Below are 16,473 nucleotides of genomic sequence, written 5' to 3' on the forward strand. Positions count from 1 at the left end.
ATGGAAAACACAACGTGTGTGGCCGATAAATAACGAAGGACAAAGCTAGCTAGCTTCCGTTAAGCGAATCGTACCTACATCAACTCGTAATTAACTCGCTCATCGTGAACCCTCGATAAGATATCAAAGAAATTCCAGACTGAAAGGAAGACTTTATATTGCTTGTAAGTTTGTGAAACTTTTGTTTATAAATCATTGTTTGTAATAACTATTTATAATAACTGTTATTGTAAATTGTATTGTTGTGTCTATATTTAACAAAGAAAACTGTGTGTATCAATCTTGTTGGCAAATATCATAAAGTGACTATATATCAGCCTTTACTTAACTACTAAATCCAAAGTAAAATTTAACTACTAAATTTAAATTTATCAGTTAACTCAATTTCAGGCTCTTTAAAATTCTAATACGTAACAATTGTTATTTTACTTTAACTTTTCACCATGCTTTATTCACTGAACTACTTTTGCAGAAGTATGTAGGAAAATTAATTTATTTTTGGTGAACATACTCATTTTACAAATACGTATCAATAACTAGATTAAACATTTTTATTTTCCATAAGTTATGCCATAGTACCTAAAATAAGAAAAGAAGTGTCTCACCTTTCCGTACAACTGATTCCCACGGCTGAGGACGAGGAAGACAATTAACCAGACAACAGCTAGATTAAACGCTATTTCAAATCTCAAATTTGCCATCTGATTGCTGTAGCCGTTTCTGTGTAGCACGTTGCCACTATCAGAAGAAAGGACAATACTTAAAAAATGAATCCTGTGTACCAGATTGAAACTTGTTATCAATAGATAAATCGTTTTGTGAGTGGTTCTTTCAGTGGTTAAAATGAAATCGGATATCAAGTTTTTCTAGCCAAACCTGTATCGAGGAATTTATACATTTTTAGGGTAGTTTACAAATTACAGACAATTTCAGTGACTCAGAAATGCATCTGAATTACAGAAATGAAGCAGCATCTGCCAAAATGGCTGCATTTTTACTGAGAACAGAATTATGTCATCAATTTTTCTGAGATATTAGCATTTCCATTTATTTTAAACTACAGAAAAAGTGTAAACAACAACAATAAAAACACACGTATAATGTCATAATACTTGATGTAGGCCTAAAATAAAACTGTTTGTGATATTACAATTATATTTTTAGGTCAGAACTTAGGATTTTCTTCTGACATGTACTTAAGATTAGTTCTTAAACTCAAAGCTCATGTCACCCAGAATGTTTACGGACTTACAACGCAAAAATCCGGGGTTCGATTTGTCGCTGTGTAGAGCGAAAGTACAGATAGCCAATCTTGTAGCTCTGCACTAAGAAAATACTAACTAATTAAATCTCGTTGTTAATCGTGTTACATGTTATTGGTATACGCTAAAATTATAACATTTCTTCATAAGGGAATGGACTTACTGAAAATAAGATGAAACTGACCATCCGACGAAATCCAGTGATGACTGGTTTTGGCTTTCAACACAATCTGTAATTAGAAAACAAAAGTGTAAGTTATGAGTTTTGTTTTCTTTCTACACTCGTCGACTACCACGTGGTAGGTGTCAGTTGTGTTATAAAGAGTGAATCCAGCCCCGGTACCTGTAATATTTTAGGCAGGATTGGAGTAAATTAATCTATGAAACTTTTTTTCCTTCTTATTAGCAATACTTTTGTGTGCCAGCAATACCAAGCGGAGTATACTCGATTCAATTTTATTAGTCATCAGGATCTCTACCAGCCTACCATCAAATTAAATCTTTTGAGGCAGGATTAGACTAAGTTACTCTATGAGACCGTGGGCATGGTCAAATACATCAATCGAAAGGGTTTGATCTCTTGAGTCCAAAACTTTAATTACATCTCAAATCGGTTAAGAGATGACGGAGCTATGAGCTAAAAGTTTGTACTCATTCTATGAGACGCTATGCCTTAGCTAAAAATGTGTTCGTTAAACTTAAAGATTATAAGCTATTGCTTTTACGAATAGCAGCGATTTCTCGCGAAATGTGTAAGTGTTTTCACTAAGTTTTTTTTCAGTTCCTCGTAGTTAAACTGTTTGTACGGTGACTCGAAACGTTCAGTGTCCACATCCCTCTGCCGCAGAAAGACGATGTACACTTTGGAGCCAATCATGTACTACTGTCCGATTAGGCAAGAGTGATACCAAGAAAACAAAGAAAGAAATGTAACGAATATTACGTGTTTTCTACCACATGTGTTACTAAATATATGTTAGTTTCCACTTAATTAACTTTTACCACGTAATAGTATGTATCAAATGTGTTAGCTGTTACCTTCCTCACTTAATATATATATATAACGTAATTTTCACTATATGTGTTATCAGATATGCGTTAGTTTCACCAAAGCTCTTATTTAACGTATATTACGTATTTTCTACTAAATGTGTTATCAGACCTGTCAGTTTTTCTCAAATCTTTAACTCAATATATATATAATCACACGCGTAACATTTACTCAAAGCTGCTCGTTTGTGTCCACCGCGGGGAATCGAACCCCGGATTTTAACGTTGCAAGTCCGTAGACGTACCGCTGTTCCAACGGGGGGCTCATCAAAACTGCCTTTATGTATACTACATACTTTTTACTGTATGTATTATCAGACATGTGTTAGTTTCCTTCAAAGCTTTAACACTTAAAGTTTATATACTACATAGTATATACTTTATACTATATACGTGTTATCAGACGTGTTGTTTTTCTCCAATAAAAACAAACACAGGTTTAACTAATTTAATTAGTTTACAGGATTCGAGGAACACAAGAATCGGAAAACTTTGTGTAAACTTGTATACTAGACTCTTTCTTCCACTATCTGCTTTAATGCTTTGTTTATTACAGATTTGAAAGAGTAGTATTTTGATGAATATAACGCTACGTGGAATGTTATTGATGTTTAAGCAGTATTAGGCCAGATGTTTTTAACCAATACCAAAGGCCATTACAAGAAATGATATGATGACGATGTACTTAGCGGGATCAAGGAATGAAAATGCGAAATGAATATTCTGGCAACGTATGAACACACACACACACACAAAAATGCATGTTTTTTCAACTTATCATAGCAGCTAGTGGAAACGTAAGGTTATTTAAATATTGTATTGCTATTTGTCTGTTTGTTATTAAACACAAAACTACACATAGATATCTGTACTACACATAATTGGCCCAGCATGGCCAGGTGGTTAGGGCGCTCGACTCGCAATCTGCAGGTCGCGGGTTCGGATCCCCGTCCCATCAAACATGCTCGCCCTTTAAGCCGTGGGGGCGTTATAATGTGACAGTCAATCCCACTATTACTGGTACGTTTACTTGTTTATTTTAGTATTTTACTATCTGCACATATCCATAATTTTCAATTGACAGAGTCCAAGGAAGGCAGCTAATGAACAGCGTCCATCACCAACTCTTGGGTTACTCTTATCTCGCAAAATAGTGAAATTTGAGCAACACCGTAATAGTGTACCCACAATTCCAAAGTGCGGAGCGCGTTTTTCCAGCAGCGAGATGTCAACCATGAACCTTCGCATTCACAGCTCGAGCATAATTGGCTGGTGAATGTTATTGAAAATATGCAATGCAGAAACGAGAATTCTCAGCATGATCGTCCATCTATAATTCATATGAAATCCTCACAAAATCAAATGACACGTTTTTCTAAGATTGATATTAAGTGAATGTTTGCTTTACTATTTTCATAAATAAAAACAATTTTTTTATTTCGAACATTAAATGTAATCACTGTACCTAAAATTACATGAAAGAGAAAGTCGGGTAGAACGGGATTTACATCCCCCTCCACAATGATTAAGACTGAATGTTGTTATTGAAGAAAAATGTTAACTGAAATTAAAATTATTAAACAGAAGATGAGTACGCATCCAGTCATACTCTATCTGACGACTGTGCTTCTTCACAATAGCTCTGAAGCGTAGTTTATATTACAAAAAGCTCCATTGTAAGGCCGTCAAGTTTCAAGCATACCCCATCTTCCATCGTGCTTTTCATAAGTCATCTAGCTTACCAGGACGACGGTTTCCCAGCGACTGTTTTAACAGACTGATCGCACAGAAATCTATAGAATCTGCCGTTCGACGACTTGAACGCCATGTTTTTGGATGGAATAGCTGCTTTAAGTATACGAGAAGAGTAAACGGTAGGTATAATTGGAAGCATTTTACCTTGGTGAACTTAATGGTTTTGTTACAAGACGCTGCACTTTTCTTAACATAATCCTTTGTTTTTCAATGTCATTGAATTAAATACAAAGGTTATACCCATCTTGTAAGTTCTGAATCCCAGATCAAGATTTTTTTGAATTTATAAAAAATGTTTATTTTCCCATCCGAATATATATATATATATGTAATACAAAAGATATAAATTGTTTACACTTACAGATTCTGGAGAAATTTCCTTGACACGTTTCCCAGAGGTATTTTTGATTGGATGTAATAAAGGAATCTTTGAAATACACGAAAAGCCAGGCAACAGGCACTGCGGTATAGACGCCTAGAACAATGTAAGCGTAAAGAAGAGCAAATCCAATACCTAGATAAATACAAAAGCGTAGAACGTTTCACATACCGGTATACACCTGTCTATCTATACGTCTTTTTAGTTAATACAAACATTTAGATGTTTCTTGTTTTTTAAATGTATTTTTATAAACAGCTACTATAAAGTATGTCCGTAACACTAAATTTTTACCGAATGTATAAACTCACCTTAACATGTTGAAGAAATCTACTACTTATCTAACAGCCCGGATCTTTTACATTACTCTAAGGTCATCTGCAAAGTATATCTGTAACCCTATATTCCTACCGGATGTATAAACTTACCTTTAAATGCTGGAGAAATGTACCACATATCTACCAGTCCAGATCCTATATATTGTCCTAAAGTCATCTGTAGACATAGGAACGGAATTCCAAGTACCAGGGACAAGATGAGGAACTCGACAATAAAACATGCTGGAAGTGCAAAAAAAGAAAAAGATGTTTCATGAAGTGCTTGTTTATTAAGCTATTTCTATATCATTCATTTCACCAAATTATTGAAAAATAGTTTTTCGCGCTGTTTGGAAATAGTGAAAGTCTAACAACTAATTTTGATAATAGTGATAATTTATGAATTTAGTACATTGCTATGTTTATTTTGTATTTAAACCGAATTCCCAAAGTTTAGGAAATCGTAACAAAGTATTTTTCTAATGTTAGTATAATGATAATTCTTATCTATTTGCCATATATTTCACTGTTTTAAATACCTTATAATAAGGTCACAGCTTTCCTGTTATGAAATATGACATACAGGTTCACAATAGAATTTTCTAATGTTTCGTAAGATCTTTCTTAACATACAACGTCATGATCACAACGACTAAAATAAAAACAACGTGTTCGATGTCTTTTTTGTCTGTCACTCTGCGTCATTCTTAACCAAGGAAAATAGAAAAAGTATCAGTTTTTCAAGTTTTATTTTGGCTTTAACTTAATAAAATAATGAGAAAAGTATTCGTTACTTGAGGCAAAACTACACAGGCTGTGTCATAAATATGCATGTGTATACGTTTTTTTTTTCTTTAAATGCTGGTATTATGTTAAGTTTTTCTAACAGAACATATTATTTTAACAAATTTTCCACGGTCCCTTTTCCTCTTTGATTTTTCATTTTTGTTTACATGTCGAATTTTATTTCACACGTCCTATGGTTTATAAGTTCCACCCAACATGTACATACCGAATTTGTTTAGTATACTTTTGGTTTATTTCGTTTCTTTTGAATCTTATCACTGAGATTGTTCCATTAATTTGTCGTATATAAACAATTGTGTATCTTGGTTGTTTATATCACTGATCCTTATTTTTCCCATAGATAGATTCGTACTTCTCATTCGCAATTAATATTTCTAGGGTTAAACTTTACATGGGAAAGTAACATTGTAGAAGAAATGACCTACTATTTGTAGCAGACGTAATGATGGCATCGCTGTGAGTTCTTGCAACCAATAACATCATCACTACGGCAAAATGTAGTAGTTACTTGACTGAAACTGGGTCCACGACAACTTTCAAACATAGAACAAATGTTTTGTGCATTCACCGATAGAGAACAATGATAGGTAGAGTTACACAGCGTCAGTAGAGGGGCCTACTCGTCAACAGGGCACAGGTCACATTTAAGAAACACTTACTCGGACTACCAGTATTTACTAGTGGATATGCTTGGGGGGGGGGGTACTACGTTAGCAGCAAAACTTGCATTTATATGCCACACATATGCAAACATCGTCTACAGGGGATAATGTCCCGTACCATGTACGTAACTGTGCCCCCAACCTGTATATTTACACAGGTAATTTATACAGAGAAACAGATAAAACACTCACCTTTATACAAATAAACCAACAGAGAAAACCTGTTGATGTTGTATACTCCAACGATACAACTAAAACAGGCAAACGTGCACGAGGTACTGTGAGGCCACAAGATGCGTGTTGTCATGACCTCTTCACTCACACTTCTCGTCGCGTCGCTCTCAGCGTTCACCGAGATGGAATTATTCCCGTTTTCTTGTTCTGCAGTATCATTCATATCATTGTTTTCAGTTTGGCTGCAAGATGGAGATTGCGTCATACTGTTCAGGTTGTTTGACGAGGTGGACAGGACTAAAGTCTCATTTGTCGAGGACGAAGAGGGTTCGCCCAAACTACTCTGACTCTCTGAATATGAAGGCGGAAATGAACCACTTTCTCTCGTAACATAGAGAATGATTCCAGATCCATTATTACCAGTTGAAGTTGAGTTGCGTTCAGTCTGTGGTGTCTGTTCTAATTCTGTGGGGTTACCCATAGTTGGTGAAACAATCTATTTCCAACACCAAAATAACCCAAAGTCACATCTAAAACTTCGGATTCTGGTGCCACTAAAGCCTTATTCTGTCTAGTTCCAACCTGAAAAATGAGACCAAAGAATACGATATATAAATAAATAAACTTGATTTTTTTTTAAAAAGTGACAGGTATTTGTTTGTTTGAAATTACTTACAAAGCAACACAATGGGCTATCTGTGCTCTGCCCACCACTGGTATCGAAACCCGGGTTATAGCGTTCTAAGTCCGCAGACATACCGCTGTGCCACTGGGGGCCAAAAGTGACAGGAAATGTGCGAGTGTACTTGTAATGTCATTAGATACTCGATTTGATGAAATGTACGCTAATTTCAGAAATAAAGTAGAAAATTTTCAACAACTTCAAATTGATCTCGCTTTCCGTTATTTCTTGTACAATTATGTACAGTTAACAAGTTTATAGCACATATAAATACGTAAGGTAAAACATGTCTTGTTTTTGAGAAACGCTTTAAAGTTAAATATATATTTAATCTTCAAACTAAAGCCAAAATTTGCTTGAAACACAATTGTATTCGATAAAGACCGTAATTAGATAACTCGGTGAACTTGACAGGTGAATCCCCCCCCCCGCCTCCCCAGTGACTCAGCCGCAAGTCCGAAAGATTATGACACGAAACACGGGTTTCGACACTCGTGGTAGGCCACACAGACAGACACGCACGTGTGTGCGTGCGCATGTCAGACACAGAAATGGAACACAGCATGACACGAATCTTTTTAATGAGGCAAGCTAGCGCAAAACTACATAGAAGTGGTTCCTTATATTACAAATAGAAATCACAGACAGAAATATCTTTGTTTGACGCACGCGCGTGAGCACGAGCGTGTCTGTGACCCACCACAAGTGTCGAAACTCGGTGTTTAGCGTTATAAGCTTTCACACTTGCAGCTGAGCCACTGGGGAGGGGGATTCACATGTAAAGTTCACTGAGTTATTTAATTACGGTCTCACAGATAATTTATTGTGTAGCTTTGCGCTTAAGAACAAATCAAACAGATCTATGTCTTCCTTTTTATAATAATTTCATTTCTCTCTAGATCACACAACGTTTGAAACTATGATAACCTTACGTCAAAATATAGTTCATTTTAAATATAGTTTCATAGGTGCAGTACTTTTTTAAAGGTTTTCTTTTTTTTACTATATTTAGTATTTTTCTAGTAATAGATCACTTCCCAGTTTACTTGCTGCTTAATTAATTAAATGATTTGTTAGCACTTGAGTCACATAATGACTGTTTTGCTCAAAACAGAAACAGTAGTCAAAATGAGGTGGAATCATAGACTTCACAAATGGTTAATCTTTATGGGGGGAAGAGGCGGCTCTAAAGGAGTGATTTAAGCCTTTCAATAGAAACGGGAGCGGAACCACAAATGTAAGAGGTTTTCGTATCATTCTACCACTAAAAACACACGTTTTCTTAACAACTGTTGATCAAAGTTTGTAGGACGACATGCAGCATGTTAGTAGTGAGCTAGGTAGGAAAGTGTAGAACTGGGTGCACTAAAAAGTGAGGAAACAAGGTAGGAATGGGTATGTGTAATAAAACTTCCTCTGTAACTTGTGTACGCTTTTTGCTTAAGTTTATCCAGGGCTATACTTTACCGTACTTAATACTGTCAGTGAATAAACTTATAACATTATTCTACCACCTAACGATAGACCTTTTTAAAAACTTTGATAAGGCTCAATATGCTGTTCTACAAAAGTTTTTTAAAATATTTTTTTACATCCGTCTTTTGTTTACAACCGTTGAAATGAAGTTCGTGCGCATGCGTATTTAGACAGTAAGGTGCGCGCGCGCACATTTTCACGACATAAAAAACTGAGTATTATTATAATAGATACATCAGTAACAGTGCAAAAAATAATAATTCCAAAAAGGGAGGAAGAGGTCTACCCGGAACCTGACCCTCCCTGTTGCAAAACATGGACCGAATCCCGATGAAGAAGATGATGATGAGATAGAATCAAGAGAAGCATTAAGCAATGGTCCACTCTAGTTGGAAGCACATCTATTTTTATGTATACAAAAATTTCTGATTATGACTTTGGAAAGTGAAGTAGAGAGAAACAATAAATAACACCTGGTTCTTTTTTTTTAACAAGAAGACCTAGAAACAAATGCTGCTTCTTACACCATATACAATTCTACTCAGGTTTACTGAAGTCACGACGGATATAACACTGTTAGTAATATGCATCCAGTAATAGACTATTAGCAACTAATTAGTAATTAGATATAGGTAATAGTATAGCACAGGTCCTCAATCTTTTTATGCAGCGCACCTCCAATCAGACCTTTGAGCCAGTCGGGATCTCCGGACATATATAATTTGCACACATATATACACACACACACACAAACGCAACAAAAAGGTTAATCATAAGAAAGTTATGGGTGAGTCAACAATTCGCAAACGTTTAGTCTTGGTTAGTGGAATACGTTGGTAACTCACCCAAAAGTTGTCCATTTCGAAGCTTGTGGTTTATTTCATTCTCTTGTTTTATTTTTCAAAGGTTCTCGGGTACCCTCAAGGATACATGTACTGCAGGTTGGGAACCACTGGTATGGACTATTAATTCTTAAAACGGAATTACGGTAAACGTGTCCCTTAATCAGGTAGCAGAATTGTAAACAATAATACTTAAGACTTAAGTTTTAATTAGTCGTTCGTTGCTTTAAAACCGATTTGGTTTAAAATATTGCTAAAAATTTTTAGCATAGTTTATAAGCGAATATTATTATTTGGCGTTTTGCCATGTTCTAGCCCCCCAGTGGCATAGCGGTATGTCTGCGGACTTATAACGCTAGAATCCGGGTTTCGATACTCGTGGTGGGCAGAGCACAGATAGCCCATTGTGTAGCTTTGTGCTAAATTACAAACAAAGAAGCCAAGTTCTAGCACAGCGACAAACATTATAAAATGATAATTTTGCCTTTGATTCCTCAATATGAAAACTATTACACCGTATCATATGACATTTCGGCTTTCTCATACGAACTTTACAATCAGTTGCTGAAATGAGTTGCTTTCGATAAAATCATCTGAGAATAAACTGACTTATCAGTTAACAGAGTTTGTTTTTGTATGTTTCTTGACTTTTGCGCAAAAATACTCGAGGCCTATTTGCGTTATCCGCCCCTAATTTAAAAGTGATAGACTAGAGAGGGGGTATCTTCTCAACATTACACACCGCCAACTCTTAGGCCACTCTTTAACAATGTAAAATGGGATTAACTCTCTCATTCTAATGCCCCTACAGCTTATACGGCGAGCATGTTTCGTGAGTGAGTTTGAACACGTGACCCCTAGTTTGCAAGTCGAATGCCATAAGTACCAGGATCTTACATTTAAGTGTATACATTTGTACTTTAGTAAAGAAAACCGTAGAGCCAGCGGAGTTTTTCTTTCATTAGTAAATTCGCGATGCGCGAAATGAATAAAAAAGTCACATGACTTTTATGTTTCTAAGCCTATCCAAGCAGAGTATGTGATTATTCATAAAAAAATCTAGGTAAATAACATTATGTATTGTTTCCATTCCAAAATGAGTTGTTCTTCAAACATTCGTGTCATTCTTGTAGATATAACACCAAATGTGTTATGACACAGATTTATCGCATTTATGGAACAAAGTGTCACCACCATTATATACATATATCATACTACAGCACGCCAAGGTTATTTTTCGCTAAGGTAAGGTAACTTCGAACACAATATCTTGTTCCGGTCATTAGCAAGAATGTTTGGCTACAATTTGCCAGTGATAAATTGTATAAAAATTTATAATAAGTACTTGGAAAGTGTCCAGTATTTAAATAATTTTTTCATTCTTTTTTTTTGGAATTCTACGATAGGAAGTTTGCCAAAGAGATAAATTAATTTTTGCGATTCTTATCTAACGTTATCGCTGTGGCCAGAACTGTTGCTTATATGAGAATAAATAACATTTGTGTCTTTAAAAGTTAAACTTGATTTATAGTTGAAATAAATGAAGCCATTCTGGGTATGTAATATATTCATGATAGGAAGACAGTAGACATAACTCACCGATTTTTTCGTACTCCTGATTTTTCATCAGGAGTGTGTGTCAATAACTGTATATATATATAAAAACCTGATTCTCAATTAGCAACTAAAAGGTTGGTGGTGCGGTTTGGATCTCCTTAGAAAGCTGAACATGTCAGTTTACATGTCCAAAAAATTTGGTCTTATTTGGTTTATGCGAATAACAAACGTGTACATTAACATGAGATGAAATTCCTAAAAAAAGACCTGTTGCTTAAAAAGTTATCGAATAAACGCAAGGAATGTTAAGGTCAAGGTCTAAAAATATAGAGTTATTATTATATCGAAGGGAAAAGATAGTAAATATAAGTATGATTTTCAAAAATGGAAAATTTACTGGTAAATGAAGATCATTACTATTTGGGAGAAGATATTTACTGGTAAATGAAGAGAATGACTATTTGGGCGAAGATATTTCCTGGTAAATGAAGAGCATGACTATTTGGGAGAAGATATTTCCTAGTAAATGAAGAGCATGACTATTTGGGAGAAGATATTTCCTGGTAAATGAAGAGCATGACTATTTGGGAGAAGATATTTCCTGGTAAATGAAGATCATTACTATTTGGGAGAAGATATTTCCTGGTAAATGAAGAGCATGACTATTTGGGAGAAGATATTTCCTGGTAAATGAAGAGCATGACTATTTGGGAGAAGATATTTCCTAGTAAATGAAGAGCATGACTATTTGGAAGAAGATATTTCCTGGTAAAAGAATGAGGCGCAACGAACGTTGGAAACTTTTAACTTGGCCCAGCCTAGAATTTCATGATAGTTCGTATCGACACACCAGTTTGTTGCAATGAACATTGGAAACTTTTAACTTGGCCCATCCTCCACATAGTTCACTAGAATTTCATGATAGTTCGTATCGACACCCTCGTTTGGTGCTCGTTAACGTAGCACAAGAACAATGTATTTCCAAACGTAACTATGGCTGTTTGCTGCAATAGGAAGTACAATTAAACGCAAAACATTTTCGAGTTTAAACATTTGGTGACAAAAGCTAATATAATACTTAAACGAATACGTTAAAATATTTTACAAAATGTATTAGACGTCTTTTATCCCACATTTCCGTGATTTTTAATTTTTGTTCTTCAAACAGGTAACCGAAACATATACGATAATAGATAATTCAATATCTACGAAGGGTCAAACTCGTGTTTTGCGTACGAAACATTTTTGTTCTTGTAGTATTTTGTGTACTTGAATGCACAAAATTTATAAAATGTAAAGGCAGTGTTGTGTATTTAAGGTAATTGATATAGTTAAATGGTAATCCTAGACTACTCACGTATGAGGGTAGATACGTAGAATTCTGAACGAATCTGGTGGTCGTGCATCTTAGTGACTACAGGGTTAAAACTAAGTAGGTTAAACGTATTCCATAATACGTGATACCCATCAAACACCTATAGTACAAAATACACTTGGAGTCGAATGGTCCGATTAAAAATAACAAATCGATACACTTCTCTGGTAAGAGATACCAGATCTAATGACTTAAAACCTGGGTATCGGGATAAAATATTAAAACTCAACGGGGTAACGGTACCAGTACTCTAATAGTCTAAAAAGAAAGAAAAAGAATGAAACATAAACACTGCTGTCCGAGATGGGATATGAGGAATGACAGGCCCATTTCCCAAGTACTTGTTTGTTTGTTTGTAATTAGGCATAAAGCTACACAATGGGCTATCTGTGCTCTGCCCACCATGGGTATCGAAACCCGGATTCTAGCGTTGTGAGTCGGCAGACATACCGCTGTGCCACTGGGGGGCTTCCCCAAGTAACTTTCTCTATGGAATTCATAGTATTATCTACACACACCCCACCCTTACGCATATGGTGTCGTTCATTGTACGTACTTCCCTACTCCTAATTTAATTTGTGCATAGTTTAACGAAGTTTAAAAAGCTTCCCACGCAAGCACACCCGTTACCATTTTAATTATATAGATAGCTGAAAAGAAAACAAAAAAACACATAAACCGAGAAAGTCTTTTGAATATTAACTATTGAAACTTAATGTTATAGAGTACGTGTCGCAAGCAAGACTGTTTCTGAATAAAGTTATAAATATTAGGTATTTACAACACTAGTAATATAGGGCATTACATTATTTCTACAGAAATGCCTGGAAGTATTTTGAATTATTGTTAGTCATTCACCATATATATATATATATACATATATATATTCCGTGAGATGGCGCCTCGAAGTAGATGTGACGTTTGACTGTTTGATCCACATTCATCATTTGTTTAAGAAATATCGCTTTCATTCAAATTAGACGTCCGTCCCCCGAGTACCTAGTACGAATAAACCTTTATATTTTCAATTATTGTTGAAATAAATATTTCTATTGCATTAACTTATTTTGCGAGTGAAGTAGAAAGATTTAGCTAAAAAGTAACGGAAAGATAAAGCTAACAAACAAATAGTGAATAGTTTATCAGTTTTTTAACATAGATTTAATTACTTGTTTTGATACATTTATAACAAGAAAGCATCTGGTAAAATGGGGTGTATACTGTTCATTAACTTTACTTTTACAATTTTCGTCAGCAGTCTATATTTGTTTTATACTAACTGATGAAGTACAGATTTATTGATCAAGTATATATAACACGCTGTATTAGTTTCGATAAACATTCGCTTGGAACACTCACCTTCAGTGTTTTCCGGTGTACGGCATTGAAAAACGCATTCAGATGCTATACGTTTAAAAGGTGTTTGAAGATATATATAACTTGTTATCGGAAAACGTCTACAAAAAGCTAATATTCGATATTAAAACCGTGCAACCAGAAGCTGACATAACACGAGTTAAAATATAACCGTTCGAATGATGAAATGGTGCTGTACAACACACATGCTTGGGACGTATCAAGAGGTTGTTCAAAAATCATTACTTGAAACTAGAAGTTTCAACACGATTCGCCGAGAAAATACGTGCTGTACGCGTGATTACGTATCACAGTTCTTTATCCAATCCTACGTGACTCTGTTCAAGATATCCACTTTGTTTGATTAAATTGTCTAAGTATGAAAATATTAAAGAAAAATATCTTCCGTAAAATCATTTCAAGACGTAAATTGAATCATTTAGTAGACAAAGTTATTATATAACTGTGTATATTGCAAACAGTTATATAAAGCTGTCACGGGAGGCTTCAATAACAAACTCTTTCTCGGGAAATACGTTAGTGAAAGTTGCGTATATAAAGAAACGCATTATCTGTTCTGGTAATTAATAAAAAAGGCCCAGCATGGCCAGGTGGCTAGAGCACTCAACTTGCATTCTGAGGGTCGCGGGTTCGAATCCCCTTCCAGCCGTGGGGGCGTTATAATATGACGGTCAATCCCATTATTCGTTGTTAAAAGAGTAGCCCAAGAGTTGGCGGTGAGTGGTGATGACTTGCTGTCTTCCCTCTAGTCTTACACTGATAAATTAGGGACGGCTAGCGCAAATAGCCCTCGTGTAGCTTTGCGCAAAATTAAAAAAAAAGAAAGAATTAATAACAATTTGTACCCGTTTATGTTTATTTTGTTGTTATCATTGCAGAAGACACTGGGCCATATATTTTAATAAATAAGACTTATATATATACCAATAGTCATTGTAATATAAATTACGTTAATTGTAAATGGGCGATCAAGTCAGCAGTATATAACAATAATGAAATTTATACAAATCAAAGACAAAACGTTCACAATGAGACTTACAAAAACACGAACAAAATTGCCAATTACCAATAAGCCATAACGGAAACTATTTATGGTCACTTAACGGTAATGACGAGGACTGGTAATGAACAAAAAACTGTATATACGTATAAATAACATTTATATATATATAAATAACAGCTATTTATTACACATGCTTATAAAGAAGGGTTTTTTATGAAAGAATAAGCACTAATTACTCACTGTGTAAACACGTAAAAACACTATAAATAAAGAGTATTATACCAGTGCAATAGTACATTAAAACCGTTTTGTTTATACTTAGGAATGCTAAAACAATTTTATGAATATAATTCATGATTATATTTTAGAGCATTTTATCACAGTTAGGAACTGAGGAGACGTGTAATATTAATTATTTTAGTGTGAACACCTTTTACAAGCTGGTGAAGTACGAGTATAATTAAATATATTTGTCATAAGACATTTTGTTAGGTCTAATATATTTTAACACTACTTTCTCAGTCTAGTTCTTTATAGATTTTAAAGAATTAGAATCGTATTGGAACTACACTATATCCATTGCCGACGACGCGTTTCGTTCAATCTAGAGCTCTTCACGCTGGCTAGGATACAACGATCATAATAGTTAACAACTGTAATTCTTGAAAAGCCCTAAGGGACTAGATTAAGAATGTAGTGTCAAAATATAATAAGCCTAATATAAGACTAAATATCATTAGTTGTAATATAAATTGTTTTATTGCTTCTACCGATTAGAATGAAGACATCTATTTTTTTATCAAACCGTTATAATAATGTAAAAAATATAAAACAAGAATATTACGCCAAACCAAAGCTTCTCAAGTTTATAATTGTGAACATATAAACTTAATACCTATTGATAAGTTACATAACAGAAGCGACGCCACCTTCTGACAAACATGATGACTCTCTCCTCATCAAACATGATTCTAGATTTGCAAAAAAATGTGATAACTTAAATAGAAATGATCCGTGATAACATGAACATCGTATTAATGAGAACGAAGTATGCTTACATTAGGCTTATTCTCCAATACACGCACATCGATACGGCAGTCTTTTCAAATTTTACCGAAAAAAGAACTTGATTCACAGAAGATCAAACTTGTTATGAGCTGTAATATTCATCAACCTCCAAACCAACATCACGACGAAACCAGTAGTCCGAATCATATGCCAGGCAAAAAAAAAAAATCGCTTTGGAATAATTGCTTTAACTATATTCGTTCGAATTATTTGATCCTCTATGGAATTATTGACTCGAAAGGATGTTTTTGGACATTAATTACAGTCGAAAAGATACTTTTCCGAAGATTACTACTCAGCTGTGCTAAGATGAAAATACAGAGTCTCGGTGTATTACCACGCAGCTACGGAGTGAACTAATAAAGTCAGCAAACAGAGTAAGAAGATTAGGAAGTGCCAACGTTAACAGTAATTTAATAGAACTGCACGTGAATCGTATATTGTTGAGGCTGGTGCAGCAGAGACACTTCGTTATGGCTGAGATGTATGTGTGACATCCTTATCAGACGTTGAACTGTGACACCACTCTTGTTTGAAAAAAAAACAAAAGCATAAAATCAGATATATTTAAAAACAACAACGACTCATCTTTAGGTTTGTCGCAGTATATTTCGCAGATATTAAAAACAACAACGACTCATCTTTAGATTTGCTGCCCTAGATTTCGCAGATATTAAAAACAACAAC

The 16,473-nt window shown here is 34.8% G+C and overlaps 1 protein-coding gene across 2 annotated transcripts in view; it reads right to left on the reverse strand.

Annotated features, from left to right (window-relative positions):
* Positions 1-16,137, reverse strand: part of LOC106469922 (sodium-dependent proline transporter-like) — a 43,757-nt gene extending 27,620 nt beyond the window's left edge. Inside the window, exons 1-6 of one of the 2 annotated variants that reach the window (XM_013930439.2) lie at positions 15,777-16,137; positions 6,425-6,988; positions 4,875-5,006; positions 4,429-4,581; positions 1,426-1,492; positions 606-738 (exon numbers count right to left, since the gene is read on the reverse strand). In XM_013930439.2, the coding sequence (XP_013785893.1) occupies positions 606-738; positions 1,426-1,492; positions 4,429-4,581; positions 4,875-5,006; positions 6,425-6,887 (948 nt within the window). In that variant the 5' untranslated portion in view covers positions 6,888-6,988; positions 15,777-16,137. Of the gene's footprint in view, positions 1-605; positions 739-1,425; positions 1,493-4,428; positions 4,582-4,874; positions 5,007-6,424; positions 6,989-13,697; positions 13,829-15,776 lie in introns of those variants that run through there. The other variant, XM_022398494.1, reaches the window with a different exon arrangement.
* Between the last annotated feature and the right edge of the window lie 336 nt (positions 16,138-16,473).

Source organism: Limulus polyphemus, unplaced genomic scaffold (assembly GCF_000517525.1).
Source record: "Limulus polyphemus unplaced genomic scaffold, Limulus_polyphemus-2.1.2 Scaffold3724, whole genome shotgun sequence".
Lineage (NCBI taxonomy): Eukaryota > Metazoa > Arthropoda > Merostomata > Xiphosura > Limulidae > Limulus > Limulus polyphemus.